Source organism: Plecotus auritus, assembly GCF_963455305.1.
Source record: "Plecotus auritus genome assembly, chromosome: 7".
NCBI classification, from domain to species: Eukaryota; Metazoa; Chordata; class Mammalia; order Chiroptera; family Vespertilionidae; genus Plecotus; species Plecotus auritus.
The window spans coordinates 61,365,291-61,390,617 of record NC_137774.1 but is presented as its reverse complement, the minus strand read 5'-3'; the positions used below and the strand labels follow the sequence as shown (position 1 = coordinate 61,390,617).

Below are 25,327 nucleotides of genomic sequence, written 5' to 3'. Positions count from 1 at the left end.
AGGGCCACCCTTGGGCTCCTACCAGGCCCGGGCAGCTGCAGCAAGAGCCCATTAGATACCTGACAGCCTCGTGCCCTTGCCCCTGAGTCCCTCCCACACAAGCCCTCCTGCCTTACAGTCATGTGGGTTCCAATCTCATGGGGTCCTTAGGGCCCAGATAGGGGTCAAACCTGGGATAGCCAGGCAGAGCCATAGGTGGGGGTGGGGAGGTGGCCAGAGGTGCCCAAGCTGAGAAGCAGGTCCCCCGAGAGGCCAGGACTGGAGGCACCACAGGACACCCTCCTGAGGACCCTGCCCAGTCCCCCTGGCCCAGAGCACTGTGAGATCTAGGTAGGACCCGGAGACACAGCAGAAACAACATCCTGTGTGTTATTAGGGAGGGAGTCAAACCATTCTGGGCGTGGAAGGACAGAGTCTCTTAGGCTGGCTCCTTTGCTTGAGCAGCTTTTCTTTCGAGAGGGCTGCCCTTTCCAGGTCTTTTCTGGACTGGTTCTTCAGGGAGGACACTAGGAAGGCACACTGAAACAGGAGGGGGAGGGTTAGCAGCACCCAGAGCAGGGAGCCCCAGCAGGACACACACACACACACACACACACACACACACACGAGCGCACATGCATCTGCTAGGATCTCTTGGATTCCTCTTTCTGTCCCTAGAATGGGGGCACAGACACTGTGGATCAAATCTGTTAATAGTAAGTACCATGCATGGAGGGCCTGGGGTGCACTGGGCACTGGGCCAGTTAAAATCTGGGTGTCTCAGACCCTCAAAGGTCAGGCAAGTGCTATCTTATCCCCATTTCACAGATGAGGAAACCAAAGCCCGAGGCCACACTACTAGTATCCAGAGGACCTTCAATTCACACCAGGTGGGCATGGCTCCGAAGCCAGTGCTCTTTCCATACGTGGCCCAGCATCCACATATGCTGGTCAGCTCGCCAGATGCCTGGGGCTAACTCTCCATGCCAGCAGAACAGTGTGTCACAGCTGATTCCATCACCCACCACTGCCTGAAAGGTTCTCCAGTAACTCTCCTCAGCCAAAGCTCAGGAAATGCCATGGGAATGTAATTAGCACCCTGGGCATGTGGGTCAAACCATCATCACCCCTGAGAGCCTTTTACCTGCAGGCTCATGCCCATGTACTTGTTAGCATTTCTTGTGAACGAGTTTATCAGATTAGGGACCAGAGGAGAAGGATTTAAAACAAACAAATAAAGAGAGGCCATTTCTGGGAGGATCACCCAGGGGAGCCCATGCACTGGACAGGGAGGAAGGGGACGTGAGGGTGGCTCCGCCCTCCCGGAGCTCAGCGGGTGCTGCTCTACAATGGCAGTGAGTAAAGTGTGTGTCAGTCTGAGTCTCCTCCACCGCCTGACTATGGCCACCTGCACGCTCCCTGTCCATCCTCAGGGCTGGCCCTGCCCCAGCCCTTATCTTCCCCACCTGTCTGAACCGTACCTTCACCTGTTATCCACAGGCCCCAACAGGCTCTGTGAACTCACCTTTGTCCCAGGCCCACCCTTCCCGCACCTACCACACTCCCTCCACCTGTTCTTGGTCTCTTGGTCAATGGGCACCACTGTCAACCATGACCCCCAGTGGGGAGCCTGGGAGTTCCTCTGGGATTTCTTCCTCTCCTTCACCCCGTGCAACCAGCCACACCTCTAGTCAGTTCTTCCCCAACTGTTCTCATGGGAATTCCCTTATTTCCATTCTCCTTGCCACTGACAAGATCTGGCCCCTTTCTACCTCTCTAATCTCACCTTGAACTGCTCAACTCCCTTCTCTGAGGAAGTTACATTTTAGTGAGTCTTGAATAACAAGGACAATCCATGGATGATCTGGGAGGGGATGACAGACAGAGCACATAGCAGGTGCAAAGGCCAGGCCCGAGTTTAGGAATTAGCTCGATGTATTCAAGGAACGTAAAGAAGGCCGGAAAGTACAGCTCACCGACCTAAAATCAATGCCTTATAGGAAACCCTCATGTTTCATCTGAAGCCTCGGGGCTCAGTGGATCAGGACATGAAGGGGGAAGCTGATATGGGATGAATTCATGTCACCCAAAAGATAGGTTGAAGTCTGAACCCTGGGCACCTGTGACTGTGACCTTACTTGGGAATAGGGTCTTTGTAGGTGGAATTAAGGTATTAGTTAATGAGTCATACTGGAGAAGGGTGGGCCTTAATCTGATATGACTGGTACCACTACTGGAGGAGAAGGGACACAGACGCAAAGAGGGAGGACAGCGTTGTAAAGACGGAGACAGAGACCGAGTGCTGCATGAGTCAAGGACTGCCAGCGACAAGGACGCCCTCCTTGCCCAAACTTTATTCCAGCCCCTCTGAGCCCTCTTCTCAACTAGGCTTCAACTTTGTCCTGCTAAACCCAGTTTTAGCAAAGAATCTTGCTAAGCCAGTTTAGTTAGAATCCCCCACCAGTGATATTTGATCAAGTCCTTCATCCCCCACCCTGATGTCTAAGTTCTTGACCTGCCTTCCACAGGAATCCTGCTAAGTCCATTTAGCAAGAATCCCCCTATTTTCGAAAGTTAACCAAGTTTCTCTTAGTAATTTCCCATTCGTGATCCATCACTCTGCCATTGGCCATAAACCCTAGCTGTCTTCGGAATTGAGTTCAATCGAGCTCCCTTATTGCAACAGTCTTGCATAAAGTCTTCCTTGACATTGTAACAAGCATCCAGTGCAATATTTTTTCTTTAACACCAGCTGCCACTGACAGATCCTACCCAGAGTCTTCAGAGGGAACATGGTGAAGCGTGTGGTGTGTGGGGAGTGGATCTCCCCCTTGCAGGTTCTTATCTCACTAAGTTTGAAGAATAAAATTCACAGACTAAAAGTACTTGTTAGTAAAAGGGTGGAAATTTATTGGAAGCAAATTCAGACTCCCACATAGGGAGGGGGTCCCAAGGGGGTAATCTCCAAAGCCTCTTTTTGTTAAGGTTTATAAATGCTGTAGTTCTTTGTCTCTTCATGCTCCCTTCTAATTGGACCCCTTCCCCATTTTATGACCCTGTGCTTTTTTGGTTGGCCACTCTTTTGCAGAATATCAACTTCCAAGTCCAAAACCCATGTGGTGCCCCCCTCTCCATCTCCCCCTTACCTTGTAACATTCCTCTGTCTCCTGTGAAAATGTTTCCCTCTTTCTGCCATCTGTCCACATTTCTCTATCCTCTGTGAAAGTTTGTTTCCTTCTTCCCCACACTCTGTGACTTTTCTTTATCTACTGTGAATGTATGCCTTTTGGAGGTTCCAAGCCCTCACCTATGCACTCCTCCACCATGGACCCTCTTTATTCCCAAGACCCCCTAAACCTGCCTATTTTATCCCTAAAATTCCTTTCAATGGTCCTTCTGACACCTTGATTTCAGACTTCTGGCCGCTGAAACTGTGAAAGAATGCATGCCTGTTGTTTTAAGCACCTAGTTCGTGGGACTTTGTGTGCAGTCCCAGAAATAATATAGGAGCCAGTGCACTCATTTTCCCCACCCCAAGGCATACCTTTTGCGAGTAGTTGAGAGCCTTTTCCATCTCAGACATGATGGCATTGATGTCGTCACTTTCATAAATGCCTGGAAACAAAGCATTTATGGGGGAGTACCCAACAGGGCCTGTGGAGGTGACCTGAGCTGGAGGGGCAGGGTGGTGTCTTAATGGCCGAGCTGACCAGCTCCCACCCCGACAGTCCAGTAGTAGTTACAGCGATGTTACCAACAGTGGGGATGGCCATGGGACCCAGCACCCAGCCAAGAGCTTGCACCACAGGAAGAGTAAATTGGAGCAAGGGTTCTGGTACACTCCAGTGAGTAAAATCACCCACCCTGTGATTACCTGAAGTGGTTAATGTCTGTAGTAAATATTGCTGACTAGTTTGAGAAGAACTAGAGCACAATGACTAAGAAGACAGACTCTGAAGTTGGCCCATGTCCTACTTTTAGGCTGTGTGGGAGGGGAGAAAGCTGTTTTGGCATCAGCTCACAACAATTCTTATGCCCAAGTGGCATATTTCGGGGTGGCGTAGTCTGCGTCCCTACAGCTATCACAATGAGCAAATTTGATGCTCTGTGTTCCGTGAGCAACTGCCTCATCACCCACCTGTTGTGAGCATTCCCCTTTGGGAAACACTAAACTAAGGGACCTGCAGTGCTCCTTCCAGCTCTAAAGTATTTAAAAATAGTTTTACTTTTCTTTTTGACTCAAAAACTTATGGTAATACAAGTCACACAAAATGTACCATTTTAACAATGTTTGAGTTAAGTACATCCACACTGTTGTGCCGCCATTCCACCATCCGTGTGCAGAGAACACGTGCTGCTGACTATGAACAGCAGTTTTCCATTTTTGAATGGGATTTTCACACGTTGCTTTTCTGGAATACATCTATGGCACAGGGAGCAGTGCTGGTACTGAGATACCCAGAAAAAAAGAGATGGAGGAACCAGCCAACACTCACGCACCTGTGTCGCCAAACCAGTGGAAACGGCCTCCAGCGGCCCGGGTGACCTCTCGGTAGGCAGCGGCCGTGTCGGTGCGGCTGGCATAGCAGGCAGGTGGGGTGGTGTCCATCGGCGGCTCACCCACGTAGAAAAGACACACGTTCAGCTGGAGGTCACAGCCCCCACAGGCCTCAGCCATGTAGGCGCTGAGCGTGGGCTGTGAGGGAGAGAGGGTGGAGGGTTCTTAAGCCTGCTGGCCTCAGACCAGTTCCGCCTGATCGTCTTTCTGGAGGGCCTGCTGTGTGCCAGGTGTAGCACTCGGTGCTGAGGATAGAAAGACGAATGAGCTGGGTCACAATTTCTCTATTTTGCGAGGGTATGGCCGAGAGCTGGACCCGAGGGCCTGGTGGCAACCTGGGAGCTCGTTAGAAATGCAGACTCTCGCCGGAACCGGTTTGGCTCAGTGGATAGAGCGTCGGCCTGCGGACTGAAGGGTCCCGGGTTCGATTCCGGTCAAGGGCATGTACCTTGGTTGCGGGCACATCCCCAGTGGGGGGTGTGCAGGAGGCAGCTGATCGATGTATCTCTCTCATCGATGTTTCTAGCTATCTATCATCTCCCTTTCCTCTCTGTAAAAAATCAATAAAATATATTTTTTTTTTAAAAAAAAGAAATGCAGACTCTCAAGCCCCAGGCCAGACCTCCAGAAACAGGTTCTGCATCCAAACAACATCCCAGGCGAGTCTCCTGCACTTAAAGTCCAGTTTGGAGAGCCATGCTGAGAAGGAGCTGCCAGCGTCCACCAGGGGAAGACGTGGGGTCACAAAGAATGAGGGTGCCCAGGACGTGGAACACCTACCATGTCCTGGTCAGGGATGCCCCCTGTGAAGAGGTAGATGCCCTGCGATTGTTGTCTGTCTTTGTCCTTGAAGTCCACTTCCACCGCCTTGCGCAGGGCGCTGAGGACATTCCTGCTGCCCCGACACTGCAGGGTCAGGGCCCACCTGGGAGGCAGGAAAGGCCCTGCTGAGGGAGGCCGGGGGGAGGCCAGGAACAGAGGCAGATGTTTGCAGGCTCATGCCCAGGTCTGCCCCTCAGTGGAGCGGGGGATGGAGAGAACAGCCCGCTCAGGCTGCCCGCAGGCCTAGCAGGTGCAGCCTCTGCCCGCCACCTACTGCCAGGCACTTTGTAAGTTGTCGCGGCTCATGGACACCATCTCGGGCCTCCAGCTTTCGACTGTGCTCCCAAACCTGAGGGAAGGAACGAGGCTCGTTCTTAGGCAGGAGACTGGTCCACTTGGTGCCCCAGCTCTTAGGACTCCCAGGCTCTAAGGAGACCAAAATCCTGATTCCACCCCCAAACCGTGGTGATGTCACCAGCCTGGGCCAGCCGAGATCTGGCTGTCATGACCTGCCCCGGACGTCACAGTGAGGGCAGAGCCAGGAGCGCCCTGGCCACACTCGCTCCATGTCTTGGAGGCTTGCCTGTGTGAACTGCCCAACCCCTGGGAAGGGAGTCCTTTCTCCCTTTTTACCTCTCCTGGCACTAACTCAAGCTCACAACACATGCCCCCTCTATCTGTACCACAGTCGGTTTGTTTTTAATATGCATCATTTCACCTTTTCTATGAGGCAGAATTTAGATCCTTGAGGACTCCTCCCTTCATCAAAGGAAAGGTGCCTTTTCTGTGGTTCAGACTGATTCCCCACCTGGACTCCACCTGGCACGGCCAGTCTCTTCAGTCTCCTCTGAGCCTTGCACACGCCCGCCTCCCTCGAGGCCACGCGGCCCGAGGGCAGGCTTTGTGTTTGAACAACAAGCTTTAGTAAAAGCTTGTTGAACGAATAGTTGGATGGATAAATGAATGAAAACATTGCCTAAAATGTTTCTCTAAGTGGTTTTTCCTGGAATTTATTATGAAAAGACTAGTGGCCCAGTGCACTAAATTCATGCACATTGAAAGGGGATTAATTAGAGGAAATATTTTAATATTGCTATTTGCCCTTTCTCTATAATAGAAGTATCAGAGATGAAAGAAAATTAGTAAAATGTACATGAAAATCTTCCTCCTGTCAGAGTCTAGGGCGTGCCGCGGGACCCAGAGTCAAGTCCCCGCCCACCCACGTGCACCTTGAAATTGCGCGAGACTTAGACCCAGCCAGCCCCACCCCCATTGGGCGAGATCCAGACCCGGCCAGCTCCACGCTGTCAAGCCCCGCTGGGCAGTGGGCACAGCCTCAGGTCCCCTGGCCCAGCGCCAGGCAGGGGGCGCAGCCTCAGGGCCCCTGTCAAGCCCTGCAGAGTGGGGGGCACAGCCTCAGGTCCCCCATCAAGCCATGCAGGGTGGGGGGCACAACCTCAGGTCCCCTGGCCTGGCGCTGGGCAAAGGGCACATCCTGAGGTCCCCTGTCAAGCCCCGCTGGGCGGGGGGACGCAGCCTCAGGTTCCCCATCAAGCCCTGCTAGGCAGGGGGGCGCACGGCCTGAGGTCCCCTGGCCCAGAACTGGGGCAGGGAGCACACCTTGAAGTCCACTGTCAAGCCCCGGCGTGCGGGGAGGTGCAGCCTCAGGTCCCCCGGCCTGATTCCAGGGCGGGGGGATACAGCCTGAGGTCCCCCATCAAGCCTTGCTGGGCAGGGGGCACGGCCTGAGGTTCCCCGAGCCTGGCGCCAGGGCGGGGGGCACAGCCTGAGGTTCCCTGAGCCTGGCGCCAGGGCGGGGGGCACAGCCTGAGGTCCCCTATCAAGCCCCACTGGGCGGGGGGCGCAGCCTCAGGTCCCCTGCCCTGGCCCAGTGCCACGCAGCCTCAGGTCCCTGCTGATTGCTCGTTAAGGCTCATTACAGGAACTTGGCCTCCACTGTGGGTGCAGCCATCTTGTGTTATGGAAACCCCATCTCCGCTGTGGGCACTGCCATCTTTGTGATGGTGTGATGGTCAATTTGCACATTCCCTCTTTATTAGATAGGATTAGGCTCTGATACAGAATCCTATCTAATAAAAGAGTAATATGCAAATTGACCATCACTCCAACACACAGGGTGGCTGCCCCCATGTGGTCAAAGATGGCTGCCCCCATGTGGACACAAGATGGCCAGCAGGGGAGGGCAGTTGGGAGGAACCAGGTCTGCAAGGGAGGGCAGTTGTGGGCGATCAGGCCAGCAGGGGAGGGGGGTTGGGAGGGACCAGGCCTGCAAGGGAGGGCAGTTGGGGGCGATCAAGCCTGCAGGGGAGGGCAGTTAGGGGTGACCAGGCCGGCAGAGGAGGGAAGTTGGGGGTGACCAGGCCTGCAGGGAAGGGCAGTTGGGAGGGACCCAGGCCTACAGGGGAGAGCAGTTGGGGGGGACCAGGCCTGCAAAGGAGGGCAGTTAGGGGCAATCAGGCTGGTAGAGGAGCAGTTAGGCATCAATCAGGCTGGCAGGGGAGTGGTTAGGGGGTGATCAGGCTGGCAGGCAGAAGTGGTTAGGGGCAATCAGGCAGGCAGGCAGGCAAGCAGTTGGGAGCCAGCAGTCCTGGATTGTGAGAGGGATGTCCGACTGCCCGTTTAGGCCCTATCCTACCTGGATCGGGCCTAAATGGGCAGTCGGACATCTCTTGAGGGTTCCCAGATTGGAGAGGGTGCAGGCTGGGCTGAGGGACACACCATCCCCATGCATGAATTTCGTGCACCGGGCCTCTAGTAATATATAATATTAACTACTGCCCTAACCGGTTTGGCTCAGTGGATAGAGTGTTGGCTTGCAGACTCAAGGGTCCCAGGTTTGATTCCGGTCAAGGGCATGTACCTTGGTTGTGGGCACATACCCAGTGGGGAGTGTGCAGGAGGCAGCTGATCGATGTTTCTCTCTCATCAATGTTTCTAACTCTCTAACCCTCTCCCTTCCTCTCTGTAAAAAAATCAATACAATATATTTAAAAATAAATACTTACTACTGACGTAATAGGCTCAGAACACTCCCTATTGAAGAGGAACTAAGATGGCAGCATAGGTAAACACCTGAACTTGCTGCCTCGCACAACCACATCAAAACTATAACTAAAAGACAAAACAGATATCATCCAGAACCACAGGAAGTCTGGCTGAATGGAAGTTATTCAACTAGAAGGAAAGAGAAAAACGCACTGAGACTGGGAGGAGGTGCAGAGGTACAGAGGTATGGAGGCGTGTGCAAAAGGGGCTGGCAACTGGGTATGCTATTGTCTTTTTCAATTGGGAGGGAGATACAAGCTCCCGACTGCTCTGAGCTCCAATTCCGGGTGAGACTCTGGGGACCCAGACTCATACGGGCAGAAACTGGAGTGTCTGGCATCGGCCGGAACACGAGGGTGGCTTTCTCTCAGAGGTGCTCACAGTGATCATTGTTCCTGCACGGTGCCACGGGACACAGAGACCTGAGGGGCCTCTTCAGGGCAGGGCTGATGGGCAGCCATTGCTGTTTGCTCTGCCCTGGTGATTCCCTGAGACACCGCCCCACCCAATATACAACCCCACCCAAGCTGTGTGCAGAGGCTTTTGCATATGAATGGCCTGGCCTTTTGCAATCTAAAACCTAACAAACTGCAGCTGGGTCAGACAGCTCCAAAGCTTCCAAAAGAAGGCCTAAGGCCTGGCAGCAGCAGCCTGCGTTGCTTCACAGCTGGGCCTCTTCTGGGCACCTCCAAACCCCAAACAAAGAAGAGGAATCTGCAGATCTCTCTGTAGCTCCTGCTGAGTGGCCTCAGGCAGTGGCTGACTTTGCACCTTCTTGGAGATCCAAGAGCCAGTGTACCCAGTGGTCAGAGTGGGACCATCCAGATTACAACTCCTCAGATCCATAAGGGACACACTCAGGGGGCAGACTCAGTGAGCACCAAAGCCCCACTGAAGCAAGTCTTACCTCATAAGGGTGTCTCCAGTACAGAAGTTCTCCCATCATAGACACAACTGGTCCTCACAGCCAGTTGCCTGGAGGTCAATTCCACCCAGTGATACCAATAGCAATCAAGGCTTAACTACAACAAGACTGGGCACACAACCCACAAAGGGATGCACCAAGAGTGTCCACCTCAGGTAATTAGGGAGGCTGAGCCACTGGGCCCTATAGGACACCTACCACACAAGGCTACTCTATCAACACAGGGAAGCAGCTAAAATGTGGAGACAAAGAAACAGGTCACAAATGAAAGAAATGGAGGAAAGCAAATGACTGGATATAGAGTTCAAAACCACGGTTATAAGATTACTCAAGAATCTTCTAGAAACCTCCAAGAAATTTAGTGAGACCCTCAAGGATATGAAAAAGGACCAATTAGAAATTAAGCATACACTGACTGAAATAAAGAATAATATACAGAGATCTAACAGCAGACTAGAGGATCGCAAGAATCAAGTCAAAGATTTGAAATACGAAGAAGCAAAAAACACCCAACCAGAAAAGAAAAAAGAATCCAAAAATATGAAGATAGTGTAAGGAACCTCTGGGACAACTTCAAGCGTACCAACATCTGAATTATGGGGGTGCCAGAAGAAGAGAGAGAGCAAGATACTGAAAACCTATTGGAAGAAATAATGACAGAAAACTTCCCCCACCTGGTGAAAGAAATAGACTTACAAGTCCAGGAAGCACAGAGAACCCCAAACAAAAGGAATCCAAAGAGGACCACACCAAGACACATCATAATTAAAATGCCAAGGGCAAAAGACAAAGAGAGAATCTTAAAAGCAGCAAGAGAAAAAACGGTTAGTTACCTACAAGGAAGTACTCATATGACTGTCAGCTGATTTCTCAACAGAAACTATGCAGGCCAGAAGGGAGTGGCAAGAAATATTCAAAGTGATGAATAGCAAGAACCTACAACCAAAATTACTCTACCCAGCAAAGCTATCATTCAGAATTGAAGGGCAGATAAAGAGCTTCACAGATAAGAAAAAGCTAAAGGAGTTCATCACCGCCAAACCAGTATTACATGAAATGCTGAAAGGTATTCTTTAAGAAGAGGAAGAAGAAGAAAAAGGTAAAGATAAAAATTATGAACAACAAAGTGACAACAAATACATATCTATCAACAAGTGAATCTAAAAATCAAGTGAATAAAAAAATCAGATGAACAGAATAAACTGGTGAATATAATAGAATCAGGGGCATAGAAAGGGAGTGGACTGACAATTCTCTGGGGGAAAAGGGTTTGGGGGGTGCAGGAAGAGAGTGGACAAAAATCATACACCTATGGATGAGGACAGTGTGGGGGGGTGGTAAGGGCAGGAGGTGGGGTGGGAACCGGGCGGAGGGGAGCTATGGGGTGGGAAAAAGAGGAACAACTGTAATAATCTGAACAATAAATATTTATTTTTTAAAAAAGAACACTTCCTATTAGATATGAAGGTGTGTAAAAGGTATAGTTCAAATGGGTTTGTTTGCTCTTTCTCCTCCAATTAGTTAAATGGTATGCAATTAAAAATATGTATAAAACTATGCATATATTTAAATTATATATAGCTATATACTGTACAGTAAATATATAAATATATAATATTTAATTCTATTTATTTTTTAAATGTACATATTAAATTATTTATATACAAAATAATTTAAATGTATATATTTTACATAATTTAAATATAGTTTTATATATTTATATCTGTATAATTCAGTTATATATATATAGCTTCACATAAAGTTAAAATTTAGAATTGAAACCCTAAATGAACTATTGTACCTTTCCACACCCAAGTTAGGAGCTGAAACAGAGGCATGCCTGGGGGCCCTTCTTTTTCTCTCTTGTGTTTATCAGTTTGAAAGCCCAGTGGGGCAATGGGCGGAGTTGTTTTATCCTGGCTGATCAAGCAGTGTGTTTTGGGGCTGCTTATTACCTGCTCCCCAGTGGGACTGTTCTGCAACTATTTAATTATTCAATGCCCCAAACAAGATCATTTGAGTCAGATAAACAGCCGGCCGTCCCAGGATGCAGGGTGCTCAGAACATCTTTCGAGCCTGCTGCTCCCTGCCAGGAGCCCCCGCCCAGCGGTGACGCCAAGCACACCGCCTCCCACCAGGACGGGCAGCTTACGCGATGACATTGAAGGCATCCTTGTTGGACAGTTGCTCCTCCAGCAGAAGCCGCAGGGAGTGCTGGATATGAATAATGTACATGGAACTGGCCGCAGAGAGATCGAGCAGTATAACCAGCCTGCACAGAAACACAAGCTTCAAGAGAACCAAATCTCTCAGATAGTGTTCTTTTTGTTCCATTTTACTCTTTAAAGTGTTTTCCAGGGGCCAAATTTTCTCTGCGGTATGAGGTCAACAGAGGTGGGTTTCCAGCAGAGTTAGGGTCCTGGAACCTCTCTCTCAGAGCTAGCTACCGTGGAAAAGTCTCATGGTAGAAATGGCCTAGGGGCAGAGGCTGCATGCAATGATTTTCATATTCTTCCTCGTTTTACAGCACTAGCATTCAATATTGTTATATTGGGGTCTTTGACGGAAAAATAGAAACAAGGTAAGCAAGTTGGATGTGGAATTATGTTATCTGGGCTTCTGGGGAAATGTTTGTATCTTTTGGTTTCCTTTCTCTGTTTTAAGATCTTTAGCCCCATTCAGTTTTTTTCCTCCCACTATTTCAAATCTTATATTCCCATCTCCTCCCTCTGTTCTCATTTTGAGACACCTATAGACAACAAAAGGAAACCCACTCAATTTAGAATCAGACGACCTTGGTTCAAGCCCCACTTCCCGGTGTGACCTTAGGCAAGTCACAAAACCCCTCTGATCCTTGGTATCCTTACTATAAACTCCAGTATTTATAAGACGACTCCTCACAGGGTTAAGAATTAAAGGACATAATAGATGTATAGTATACTACTTTGTAAAGGTAACATATCGAATAAGGTATGGAATGATAATAATGGTTACAATGGGTACCCAGTGTTTCTCCTGCTCAGCATTCATTACATCCTGTGGCGACAGCATCCTGCTTTTCCTTTCGGACACCCCTCGGCCTTTATCATCCCACTTGCTTTGGGTAGAGCTGACCCTACCCCAAGCTTCGAAAGTGGGCAGACAGAGCACATGCCCACTTCGAAAGTGGGCATTTGGGAAGCAGAACATCACGCCACCCTGGCCAGGGTGCAGAGCTCATAGATGGCCCTTGCCCCAAGTTCTGGGAATGCTAAAACTGGAGGGGAAAGCCTGCCTGCTGCCTGAAGACAAAGCCATCGGAGAGGAAAACGGAGAGATAGTAAGAGATGGAGAGAGATTCCTGGCATACATGAGTCTCTGGATCGAGCCATGCCTGCAGACAGCCAGCAAATCTGTTTGGAGTTTTCTGTTGCCTTAACCAAACCCCACTAGTTTGTTCAGCCCATCTGCACTTTGTTTCTGTTGCCTCTTAATGGAAAGAACCCCGAGTTACCCAGTGATGACATTACTGAAATTGTGAGGAGGGGTTCTGCTGAGTGGTTTGCTGTCCTGAGTCTAAGACTCTAAGTGATGGCTTCTGCTCCTTCCAATAGGGAATCCGTGAGCTGGGAATGTGCTCTGTCGCACACCAACCCATGATGGACAAGAACACTCCTCAGGGGAAAGTACCTTTTTTCGCAAACGGTGCCCCAGATCCTCCTGCTGGCCAGCGAGAGCCACTCAATCCGCCTCTCATACATCCGAATGGCTCTGCTGAGCTGTTTCTGCAAACCCACAGGCCACACAGGGTGAGCGCCTGCACAAAGCGTGGCGATTGAAGGGTCTGAGAGGAAAGGGGTGCACCCCAGTCGGCTTCTGGGAACGGTGTGCCACGGCCATGGGTATAAACATCCCACTAATCATGGACAAGCTGCCCTGAGACCCCGAGGAGAAAAGTCTCTCATTGCCCCATATCGGGAGGAGGCAGATTTTGTCCCAAAGGGTTAGAAGCTTTACTTTTTTATTTTTTATTAGAGGCTTTTGTTCGAAGCATCCAGGCCTCTGCCTGGGGATGGATGGGGTGGAGAAAGCTCCAAGTGCCCTGTGAGTGGAGAACAGTCTCTGTTTACAAGAGAGAATTCAGTCAGTGGCTTGGTATCTCCACATCGCTGGGTGCCGCACTTCCCTCCCATTCCCGCCCCCCACGCCATGCTCTGCTGGGCCCATGGCCGACCTGGTATTCGAAGAGGAAGGGCAGGTCCACGTGGACATTCCTCACCGTCCCGTCGTGCCACTGAAGTTGCACCATTGCCTTCTGCACTCCGGTGTGGCCAGGAGGGGCGCAGGCGAATAGAAGCACACCGTGAGGAGGAATTTTAAGTTTAATTTGGGCCCTGGGACTGGACCACATCTGGGGACAGAATGTGCCCACCCCCACACCCACCAGGTCACGACCTTGCCTGGCGCTGGCAGCAGAGGGCCTCAGGACAGCAAGGCAGGCTGCCACCCTGGAGGCTCTCCTGAACACGGGAGTCTTTATTATAAAACAAGGTTGGAAGTTTTGCTAAAAGAGACCTTAAAAACATACTGGCCATGGTCCTTAGGTTTGGGAACCTAGATAGGCCTTCATGAACACTTTGGAAGTCAAATTTGTTCATCTTCTTTCATCCTCCACCAAATTGTCATATCCATGTCTCAAAGTATCATTCCATCTGCCTAGTCATTCATCCATCCACTGAGTCAATTATCCATCTCTCTTTCCTTTTATTCTCCATTCATTACTCCTTCCATTTCTCCATCTTTCCATCCTTACTTTCATCCTTTTATCTTTTTTTCTATCATGACATTCATCCTTCCATTTCTCCCTCCATCTGTTCACATGTCTTCCATCCATCCATCCATCCATCCATCCATCCATCCATCCATCCATCCGCCTATGTGTCCATGCATTCATCAACACTTTCATCCATCTACCCATTCATCCTTCTTTTCCTTCCTTCATCCACTCAGTCGTCCAGTAAACATTCATTAACTGCTAACTTGTACTATAGATACAGAGTTTTTCCTTTTAAAGCATTCATAATCTGGTCAGATTTGGACATGTCACAAATACACAGATTGACACATTATAGGAGCGATGGCAGGCGTCTGTACCAGATGCAGTGAGGACACACTGAGTGAGCGTGTTGAGTGGGGAGGAACCCTCAGAGTGGAGGTGACTGTGGTACCCGATTCCCTCCCTCTTGCCCACCTCCCACGTTTCCTTTTCAGATGGGAGGAGAGCCGGCCCTCTCTGGGCCCGCAGGCCCTGCACCTCAGGCTCGGCCTTGACTCTTATTTCTGAACAATTACAAAGGGAAATGCCACAGAGGCGCTCCCCTGCAGAGGATGGAGAGAATCGGAGTCTGGGTCACCTCATGGATAGTTGACGACACCGTTTTCTGGAGAATAGGCACAAATTCCTCTATGGGAGCGAACGCGTTGGGCGCCAGAACCTGGTAAAGGCTCAGCTTCTTGGCTGTAAGGACAAACGATGGCTTGAGACACTGTGTGAAGACCCAGAGGGCTGGTGCCCTAGTCAGGGACCTTTGCCCTCGGCCCACCCTCCTTGGGGATTTACCTCTTAGGCCATTGATCTTGAGCCATTCTGCAGAAGTCTTGTCTAAGTTTGGGAACTCAATTGTGAGGGGAGCTTCGTGCTTTGGGGGTTTAGGCAAGAGACCTCTGAGTGGCCCTTTGGCAATCTCTGTGGAAATCTAAATTAAAATGAAAAATCCTCATCACATAACCACACTTTAGAGCTGCTGAGTATTCAGTCTCCCATCCACCCAGCTCCCCAAGGGGGGTTCTTATTAAAGGCAGTTTGCCTTCCCTCTCACCATTCACACCCCCACCCCCTTTCTGGAGATTTCTGGAATTCCAGGGGAAGAGAAAGATGTGCCCCAAAATTCACTTCCTCTTTCGTGTGCTCATCTTCCTGCCCCTTCCCCATCCTTATCCATTAGAATTCGCACCTTGGCCTCCTGCTGAGTGGCCCCTAGGTGGCCCCAGCCCCAGGCTCAGGGAACTCAAAAGCATCTCTGCACCAGGCATGTGGAAACTCGGGCCCAGCCCAGCCTCTCTGCCCACATTTATAAGCTGAATGGTTGAGGTTCTGAGAGATTAACTCACACAGCTCACGTAGAAGTGAAATGTAGAACAGCAACTCCCAAACTTTGTGCATCTGAGCACCGTCTTCACGAATTTTGCTATATCTGAATACCATTGTACTATTATCTACTCAATTTATTTTTAAATTAAACATATGGCATTAAAGTGTTTTAATATTCAATTTAATTTGCTTTTGAAAACAGACTCCTTTTTTGTATTTAAATAACTTTAGAAAGATCTATTGATGAGCCAGATTTAAATATATAACTTTAAAAATATTAATCTATGTATCGCCTTACAATCATCTTGTGAACCCCACATAGTACATGCATTTCATTTTGGGAAACTCCTAACAAGGATGTGGCCGCCCAGCAGACCCAGTTCAGTCAGAGCCATTGGTTAACCTGCTGGCTTCAGTTTGCTCATCTATGAGATGGGTTGATAACATGCTTGCCTAATCTACTGCTGTTGAAAGAGAAAACAAGGCCTCAGAGAATTAAGCACCCTGCCCCATTCCCCCGCGCACTCAGCAGATGAGAGCTGTGGTCATGACACAGATGCCATCGTGGTTCTGTGGAACCAGCGGAGAGCTGGGCCGACATGCAGCCGCCTCCCAGCGCTCTCTGTCCACAGCTCGTCTGCTGTGTCGTCTAAGCAGCACAGAGCGCTAATGATGCACGTGCTGCTCTGCCCACGGAAAGTTAACTGTCGCTGCGCAGGACGCTGGCCCTGAATGAGGGCTGGGGAGGCCATCTTAGACAGCTTACTCTGTGCGGGGGCGATGTTCGTCACGCGCCACACAGGGGAAAGGAGTGGTGGAAATGCCCAATTTCTCAGTTAGAAGACCCACCAGGACCCTCGGGCACAGTGGGAGGCCCCGGGGCCCACCCAGCTCAGAGCGAGAGGCTTTGCCTCTTCTCACTTCCAGGACGTGGGGGCCCGACAGCCCTGTCCTCTGCGGACGGGTGAGGAAGGAGAGTGGAGCAAGGCCAGCTGGGAGGCTCCTGGGAAGGTCTCACAAGTTTCCTGCCCACCTACCTCCTTCATCAGGCCGGTGAGCTCCGGGCAAGCGGCGCTATGGTGCAGGGCGTGGACATGGCCCAGGAGGCTCTGGGCCTTTTGCATTTCTGCCAATAGCTCCTCGATGACGGGGCTGGAACAGATCTGGGGGTGTTAGGAGTAGTAAGCCATCTAGAGGCCAGTTGGCCGCCTGCAGCAGCCAAGGCAAGAGGCAGGCAGTGACCAGCGCCTGCCTTAAATTAAACCAGACGCGTGACCTGGCCCACGTGCAGGGCAGAGCTCCCAAACCTGCTGCGTCCCACAGACAGCACTGGCCCGCCGCGTTTTCAGACAAGTGAAGGGTTGCCTAACCTTAAAAATGTGAAGAAACTTTACACCCTCTATTAGGGCTATGATAATAAGGATAATTTTAAAAGGACTATAATCAATGTTGGCCGGGATGCTAAGACGCGAAACCCTTGTACACTGCTGGTGGAATGTGAAAGGTGCGGCCTATGTGGAAAACGGTTTGGTGGCTCCTCACAAAAACAAACAGAATTCCCTGGGACCCCGCGTGGCCCTCTAGGTATAGACCTCAAATCCTTGAGAGCGGGACATGGACACCTGAACACCAACACCTATGGCAGTTCACACTGCCCACGGGAAACCACCCAGATGTCCACCGACTGGTGAGTGTGAGCAGATCCAGGAAACGGGCTATTCTCACCATGACAAGGAGCGACACACTGCACCTGCTACAACATGGGTGAGCCTTGAAGACACTACCTGAGTGAGAGAAGCCAGCCACGAAAGGAAGAGGGCTCCATTTAAGTGAGATATCCAGGCTAAGCACGCCCAGAGAGGCCGGCCACGGAGTGGCTGCCTGGAGCCGCAGGCAGGGAAGTGGGGGGACTGCATGGTGGTCTGCGCTGCCCTTTGGGAAGATGGGAGCGTTTGGAGCAGGAGGAGGTGGCACTGCACGCATTGTGACTGTGGAAATCCACTGTGAGCGGCTGACTTTACGTTATGTGACTTTCACTTATTTTAAATCCTATATAATAAAAGGGTAATATGCAAATAGACCAAATGGCAGAACTGAACAACCAATCAAAGCATAATATGCTAATGAATGCTAAGCCTGCTCAACCGCTCGCTATGATGTGCACTGACCACCAGGGGACAGACAGTCAACTGGTCAACCAGCTGCTATGATGTGCACTGACCACCAGGGGGTTAGCTTGCTGCTGGGGTCTGGCCGATTGTGACTGAGCAAGATGGGCTGAACACGCCCTCCCACGGTCCCTCCCCAGCCAGATCATGCACGGGTGGGGCCCCTCAGCCTGGTCTGCACCCTCTCGTTATTGGGACCCCTCAGGGGATGTCAGAGAGCAGGTTTCAGCCCGATACCACAGGCCACTCCCCTTGGGAGGGCGCCAGATGCAGGGCTCTCCCGATCAGGACTGATTGGGCGGGAGCCTGTGGCAGGCACAGTGGGGCCGGGATGAGCAAGAGTGGCAGGTAGGAGCTGCAGTCAGTGTTGGACTGCGGGTTTCAGCCCGATCTCTGCAGGCCACCCAGAGGGACCCCACCCATGCATGAATTCGTGCACTGGGCCTCTAGTATAAAAAATAACACACATAAAACAACCCAGATTTCTGGCTCTTCTTAAAAAAGTCAGAGGACCTGGCAGCAGGGGCAGCATTCCTACGGAGCAGGGCCTGGCTGGGCTGCGCTGCAGGCGGCCAGCGCCTCCCATCCCCATGGGCCGGCCGCTCCCTGCTGCCCCCAGAGGCAGCCATCAGCCGTTATCATCCTCGCACTGGTGTTTTGCTCATATTAAAGAAGACAGTGAAATTCATGGTCTCCACATCTCTGACAAGAGTGGAGAAACAACAGATATGCCAAGGGGACCACAGGTTTCACAATGAAATCCCTTAAATCAGCCCAGTCATGTATGTACTAGGCCTTCCCAGCCCTGCAGTCTGTGACCCCGCACAGAACCTGGGCAATGAGGGAACAAGAGGGTGTTGCTGAGAAGAATGTCCCTGGCGCTGGCTCCCTCATGCGACCTGCTGCTGCTGTGAGCCCTGCACCGCCCGCGAGAGGCAGCTGCGCACTTACTCGCAGCTTTAGCGGTTCATAGGCGCGGTGCCTGTGATTACGCAGATGGCTGTATTCGCATCTGCCCAATGGATTTACACACTTGCTGGCTGTTGCCTCCATTGTGGACACGGGTAACTGGGGCAAGGACAGGGATGGGTGGCTTGGTACAGAACTGACTGCTCATTCAGCAATGGCTGCTGCGGGTCCCGGCAGGAGCAGGGGGTGGGGGTGGGGGGCTGTCTAGGAGAGAACTGGGGCCGCAGATGCAGACTCAGAGCTTTGCTGGGGCCCACAGGGTGGCAACTGGTCAGACTCAGGACTCTACCCATGAGGCTTCCAAACGCCTCAGCCTCACAGGTGTGCAATGAGCTCATCATACATCTAACCACAGGATCTCTTGTGACTTTCTGTTGTTCCCACACATTCATCTGAACCTGATTATACCTGGGTAAGCCCATGAGCTTGGGGGCGGGAGGGAAGCGAGCACACAGCCTGGTCTGCCTTGGCCCAGGGCCCCGGCACCATGGCAGCGGCAGGGGGAGAGCAGCGGGCAGCGGCTCACCTTTGACTCTGGGCTGTAGCAGTGGTAGTGGCCCCCAACAGCTTCCGCGAGGTTCTTCAGGACAGCCTGCGGGACTGCGCCGTCACCCTCCAGGCACCGCCAATACTCCAACAGCTTTCTCCTGCCCAGCCTCCCCAGCCTCCAGCACTTCCCCTCTGACCCAGGGTGACCATGTTCTGGCCCACAGCTCGGAGCCTGTCCACACAGGTCTCGCAGGCTGCCCCTCACCAGGGCCTAGCCAAGGGGAACCGGGGAAAGCCACGGGTACTCACGGGGGGCACCCGGTCCTCGCACTGGTAGGTGACAAGGTGGGTGTGGAGGGCCCTGCCCAGGGTGGCCTGTTGGATGTAGTCAGACAGGATTTCAGGAGGCTGATCTGGGCTGGGGCAAAGACAGAGGAAGATAAGGGGGCACCCCGGGATAAGGACATTCCAGAGCAAAATGATAATTTCCAGGGAACATCTGCAGGGTCCAGCCAACCACCTGTGTCCCAGGTCACCTGTGTGGGGAGCGGGCGGAGCACAGCACAGGCCTGGCTGCTCTGGCGGCCCTGTGAGGGCTCTTCCGTCAGGCCTGTGTCAGGAGGCATGCTTGATGCGCTTTCTTCTAACCACGGTTTGGCTCTCTGGCCCCTCCATGTAGTCTGTTACCCATTTAGGAAAGGAGACCTACCAGCTTCCCAATATGGTCACCAGAGAATCCAGCCCCTTTAGAGCGAAGATTTTTCTCAGGGCTTGTAGCAGATTGCTGCCTCCTTCCGGCTGTGGCATCTTTACCCAGAGTTTGAACTCCTGGAGGCTGAGGAGACAGTGATGGAGACAACAGCAACCTGATCACAGCATTCCACCAGGACAAATGCCAGCTCATTCGAGCCTGAGGATAGCTCTCTGCGTGAATGCCTTTATTCCCATTTTACAGATGAGGAGACTGAAGCTCAGAGTTAGCATATCTGATACTAAGCAACTGGCAACACAGAATTCAAACCAGGTTCGACTCTAGGACCAGTGCTTAGTGACTCTGTTGTCAGAGGGTCTGGCGAAGACCCTTCTCTCCCCCAACTCCCCTGGGAGGCAGACTGCAGCCCGAAGCATGGCGGTAATCCCCTAACACTCAAGAGGCCTCTGGGGAGGCGCAGCTGTGAGGCCACCTCATGTGGATTGGGCACACACCACTGGTGACAGGGAAAATGACAGCACAGTGCTTTCTTGGTAAATACCTCACATGGCGCTAGTGAGAGAGTTCTGCTCTTTCCATTTCTTTTTAGTCTGATTTTTAAAAAAACAAAATCTCAAAAAAAAAATCTCAGTTTGTTGCTAGAAATCTGTCTTTCGTTATTGTAACTATTGACTCTCCCTTTTTTTGTTGTTGTTAATCCTTCCTCATCTGAGGATATTTTTCCATTGACTTTTAGAGAGAGTGGAAGGGAGGGAGGAAGGGAGGGAGAGAGCTATTGAGATTGAGCCGGGGATCAAACCTGCAACCAAGGTACATACCCTTGACCGAATCGAACCCGAGACCCTTCAGTCCTCGGGCCGGCACTCTATCCACTGAGCCAAACCAGGTAGAGTGCGTCTCCTTTTTAAACAGAGAACAGATCCAGGCCTAGCACCTCCTGGTCAGTGGGTATCCAGCTGGAATTAACATCACCATTTTCTTTGCGTTATGTTTTGGCTACTTTCTAGCTGTGGCAAGGACTCCGGCCTTCTCAGTTATGGTGCTGATGGAGAGCTCCTTCCACAGTAAATGGGGTTGATATGGGAAAATGGATAGCAGAGCCAGGGGTGCAGACTGAATGATAGAACACGTGGCAGAGACATGATGGACATCACGCAAGTCCAGGCGTGACTGAAGGTGAGGAACTGCTGGCTGGACGACCTCTAGTTCACCTCTAGTTTGGACAGTGGAGACAGGGGTCTAACTAAGGTGGACACCACAGTAACAGCACTCTCTGCACTGAGTACCTGCCACGTGCCAGGTACCTGTTTTTCATTTCATCCTCACAACAACTCAGAGAGGGGCAGGTGCCCTCGGCCTCATTTTGCTCATAAGAGGGGTGAAGGACTGGCCAAGGTCATCCAGAACTGTTAGAGCCAGCCCTGCTGGAGTTGAGCACTTCTCTGCTCTGAGGGGCCTCTTCACAACCAGTGCCATCAAAGAGACCACCATCCCAGGAACCCGCTCACACAGATTTTCCTGGACTCTGGCGCTGCTGCTTTGGGCATGTTCCCTAACCTGAGTCACAGGTTCCCCATCTGCAAAATGGGGGATTGGCCACAAATCATACTAATAAAAGCCTGGGTGGTCCTCGTGCCCTCGTGTGCAACACCATCACAAGATGGCCACCACAAGATGGCCGTCACAAGATGGCCACGCGCACAGCGGAGGCGGGGCCCAGCAGCCACTTTGTGTGGTGAGGCCTGGGGGTCCCACGGCTCCACACGGTGCAGAGGAGGCCGGTCCCGGTGTCTCCGCTGCCTCGTGTGGAGGAGGCAGGTCCCAGAGGAGGAGGCGGGTCGTGGCAGAGGAGGGCAGTTGTGGGCGATCAGGCCAGCAGGGGAGGGCAGTTTTGGGAGATCAGGTCAGCAGGGGAGGGCAGTTGTGGGTGATCAGGTCAGCAGGGGAGCTGTTAGGGGGCAATCAGGCTCACAGGCAGAAGTGGTTAGGGGGTGATCAGGCTGGCAAGCAGGTGAGTGTTTAGGAGTCAGTGGTCCCAGGTTGCGAGAGGGATGTCCGACTGCCGTTTTAGGCCTGATCCCTGATCCAGGATTGGGCCTAAACCAGCAGTTGGACATCCCCTGAGGGGTCCCAGATTGGAGAGGGTGCAGGTGGGGCTGATGGACACCTCCCCCCCTGCACGAATTTCATGCACCGGGCCTCTAGTATTAAATAAGACAGTGCATGAAAGTGCCTAGCACATGGCAGGGATCAAAGACATTGCCTTCATGGAAACGACATTTTTACTTAGTGGTATAAGTAGAAACTCTTACCTACTTTCCCTCTCACTGCTTCCCCAAACTAGGAACTCCCAAATAAAGGGCTAGTTAAGTTGTAGCGTATCTATGCAGTGGGATACTGTATAGCTATTAAAAAGAACAGGGGGCCCTGAAGGGGTGGCGCGGTTGGTTGGAGCACTGTCCCATGCACCAAGAGGTTGTGGGTTCCATTCCTGGTCAGGCACAGGTTCCAGCTCGGGTAGGACACATTGCGGAGGCTACCAATCCATGCTTCTCCCTTCCTCTCTCTAAGTAATAACAAAACTGTCCCCTAGTTTGCTGGATAGAAATGGTGCCTCGTGGTCGTCTTGTCATCTCATTTGGTGGGCTGCTTGTCAAGGTGACCCTTTCCCAAAAGTGATTGGCTCCTGGAGTTTTTGCTTTTGTGAACTGTCTCTTTGTATTTACTTATCTGATGGGGTCTTGGGTTTGCACTTGAATCATGCACTAACAACACTAACACTTGGAAGGAGAATGACCAAGTAAACATCCTGGCCAGGTAGCCACTCACCTGGAGGCGCTGACGTCCACAGGATCTGGCCAGAGGGCGCTGGTGGTGGTGCCGAAGGTCAGGACGAACAGCTTCTCCTTGTGGCTCAGCTGCTCATCAATGAGGCTCTGGTGGACAGAAGCATCAGAGGAGGGAGTCAGTTACTCATGGAAGGAGGAAGCCAGACATCTGGTTAAGCTGGATTGAGTAGGACCAGCAGTTTCACAGTCACCCCAGGGATCCCGCCTACTTGACTAGGCAGGAGAGACAGTTTTAGGGCCACTCAGGGGATCACTGGTACCCACCAGATTAACTGGGGAGGAGGGGGAGGAGGGTCATTTCACCGAGCACATGCGCAGTAGGAGCCGAAATGGGGACTGTAAAAGGGAAAGTTGGGGGAAAGAATTGGAGAAGGCACCAACCCCGGAAAATCCAGGAAGGAGGCTGGATATAGGGAGAGGCACTAGCACCAAGCCCAGAAGACCCAGGAAGGAGGGTGGGTAGTTTGAATGAGATCTTGCTCTTTCCCCAACCGAAGGAAATAGGTGGAAGCCCGACCAAGAACCCACCCGCGTCCTCCTTGGCACCCACTTGAATCTCCTTTCAAGAGTACTATGGACAGGGCAGAAATAGAATATTGGGGAACCGGCTAGAATTGTGAGAAGTATTAATCCTGCTCTGTTAACTGTGATTGTTGTGCTCTGATTAAGGAAGGCACATTCTAACCTGGCTGGTAGTTAACACACGGGACTGGGAGCTCACCTGGAAATGCAGCCCATCCTCCCCATTAGGAGCTGCCTATTATCATGGAAAGATTAACCACTTTGTTGCAAACACCAGAATCACCAGCCCTTTGAAGCCCCCAGCCCTCTGCCTACCTGTAAACTGCCCATATGGCATACCCGTTGCCTCAAGTGTTTTTGTAGTGTTGTAGTGTAACCCCCATCTTACAAAGGACGCCTCAAAAAGTCAAATTATGGAGTCATTTATTAAAAGCCAGCGGCATACGAGGGAGCAAAAGTGCTCCAGACCTCGCAGCCCCGAAAAGCTCACCACATCTGGCTTATATGCAGAATATCACAAAGGTATCGATTACATCTTTGGGTCTGGAATGAGGAACCTGTTTTGCGAAAGCATTTTTACAGAAGCAAAAATTAAGCAAGTTAGTTATCTAAAGTATTTACGAATCACTGAATCAACAGAAACACATTATCTGGGACCACCGGGGCAATTTAGAATAATTGTGCTGTCCAGATTCCGGGACCACTGAGTCAACCGAAACGCAGTTATCTGTAGCTACTGAGACAATTTAGGATAATTGTGCTGCTCTGATTCCCAGAAGAATGTGCTTCAGTAACCAGTGAGATCACAATCAATGGGATAGTCAAACCATCATCAATGGAGTATTGGGATAGCATACATAAGTTCAGAAAATCAAAATACCTTTCTATTGTTTTAGCAAACAAATAAGCAGAACCCAAACAGCACTTTCTACCTGAGTTGCTTGCTACCATACTTCAGTAGGAGGAATCGTGTTTGCATGGCACGAGAAGCAGTGGCTGCTTCCTGTCTGAGCATCCTTATAAAGAAGCATGTACTGTGTGTACTGTGTATGTCATGCTAGGCATTTTACTGCCTCTCAACTGGACTTAAGGCATGCATTTACCGGACGGTCCTTGCCTGGTCTCCAAGCCCTTAGCCAGATCCCTCTGAACAAGAGGCATTGCTCTGCTTCAGTGGTTTTTTAAACACAGGGCATTCTGTGGTGTCTGTGTTGCGTAGACAAGGAGCAAGATGTGAAGCTCATGTCTGTAGGTTGTGCACGCCTGTAAACATTGTGTATAAGAGTGTCTCTGTTGATTGTTGCTTTGTGTCCCTTTGTTGTTTGGGTTAATTTAAGGATGGGGCACTTCCTGCTTTGCTGGGGCCCCAGCTGCTTGTGGCAGGGATTGCAGGAACTTCAAGGCATCAGCCGCCAGAAACTCTTAGTTGTTGAGAGTTCTCGTCATTTGCTGTGCTGGGTTAGTGTGAGATAAGATTCTAAGGCTAATGTCCCAGGCCTTCTTTTTGAGAGTATTCCCATTTATTTACTGTAAGGGTGTTTGCTTGCTTGTTTCTGTTGTTGTTTAAAGATATCTTCTCATATGCAAGACTTCATGTTGTTACAGATAACTCAGAAAGAAAAATGTGGGAAATAACCCCCCAAGTCTTTCTCCTAGGAGGAGATATGCAGACGTGCCCTCCAGCAGGTGCAAAGTAGCAGGGGGCCACTCCCAATTTGTAAAGCAGAATAAGCCCATGAGTTATCCTTGTTGCCAAGGAAACACCTTGGGTAATAATTGGCTTAACATCTCAAAGCTGTTAAGACATAATAAATATATGTAACTAAAATGAAGGATTTATGATAAAGCTTTTCAGTGATAATTATATATGCCTAAACAGTTTTCCAAAGTCTTTGGTAACTTAAAACTTTCGAGTTTGCTGGGTTAAATAATAAAAATTATTAAATATCAAGATATTTTGAAATAATAGGATACTGCAATATTAATATTAGTTTGCCTACTTTTGGATTTTTATTAGAGAATCTAGAAGATAGGTTTGAATCTATTAATATGTCGTGTATTTTATTTGAATTATATCTCTTAAAAATCTGACTGTATTGTCCTAGCTGGTTTGGCTCAGTGGATAGAGCGTTGGCCTG

General features: G+C 50.8%; 1 protein-coding gene across 5 annotated transcripts in view; it reads right to left on the bottom strand.

Moving 5' to 3' along the window:
- Positions 1-25,327, bottom strand: part of VWA3A (von Willebrand factor A domain containing 3A) — an 80,062-nt gene that overhangs the window by 17,783 nt on the left and 36,952 nt on the right. For all 5 annotated transcript variants that reach the window (XM_080680732.1, XM_080680733.1, XM_080680736.1 and 2 more), the window contains exons 7-21: positions 22,648-22,754; positions 19,816-19,941; positions 19,416-19,524; positions 19,144-19,209; positions 16,518-16,643; positions 14,950-15,085; positions 14,744-14,847; positions 13,564-13,644; positions 13,020-13,114; positions 11,503-11,622; positions 5,634-5,708; positions 5,318-5,462; positions 4,480-4,675; positions 3,524-3,594; positions 391-519 (exon numbers count right to left, since the gene is read on the bottom strand). In XM_080680732.1, the coding sequence (XP_080536858.1) occupies positions 391-519; positions 3,524-3,594; positions 4,480-4,675; positions 5,318-5,462; positions 5,634-5,708; positions 11,503-11,622; positions 13,020-13,114; positions 13,564-13,644; positions 14,744-14,847; positions 14,950-15,085; positions 16,518-16,643; positions 19,144-19,209; positions 19,416-19,524; positions 19,816-19,941; positions 22,648-22,754 (1,686 nt within the window). The remainder of the gene's footprint in view (positions 1-390; positions 520-3,523; positions 3,595-4,479; positions 4,676-5,317; positions 5,463-5,633; positions 5,709-11,502; positions 11,623-13,019; positions 13,115-13,563; positions 13,645-14,743; positions 14,848-14,949; positions 15,086-16,517; positions 16,644-19,143; positions 19,210-19,415; positions 19,525-19,815; positions 19,942-22,647; positions 22,755-25,327) is intronic.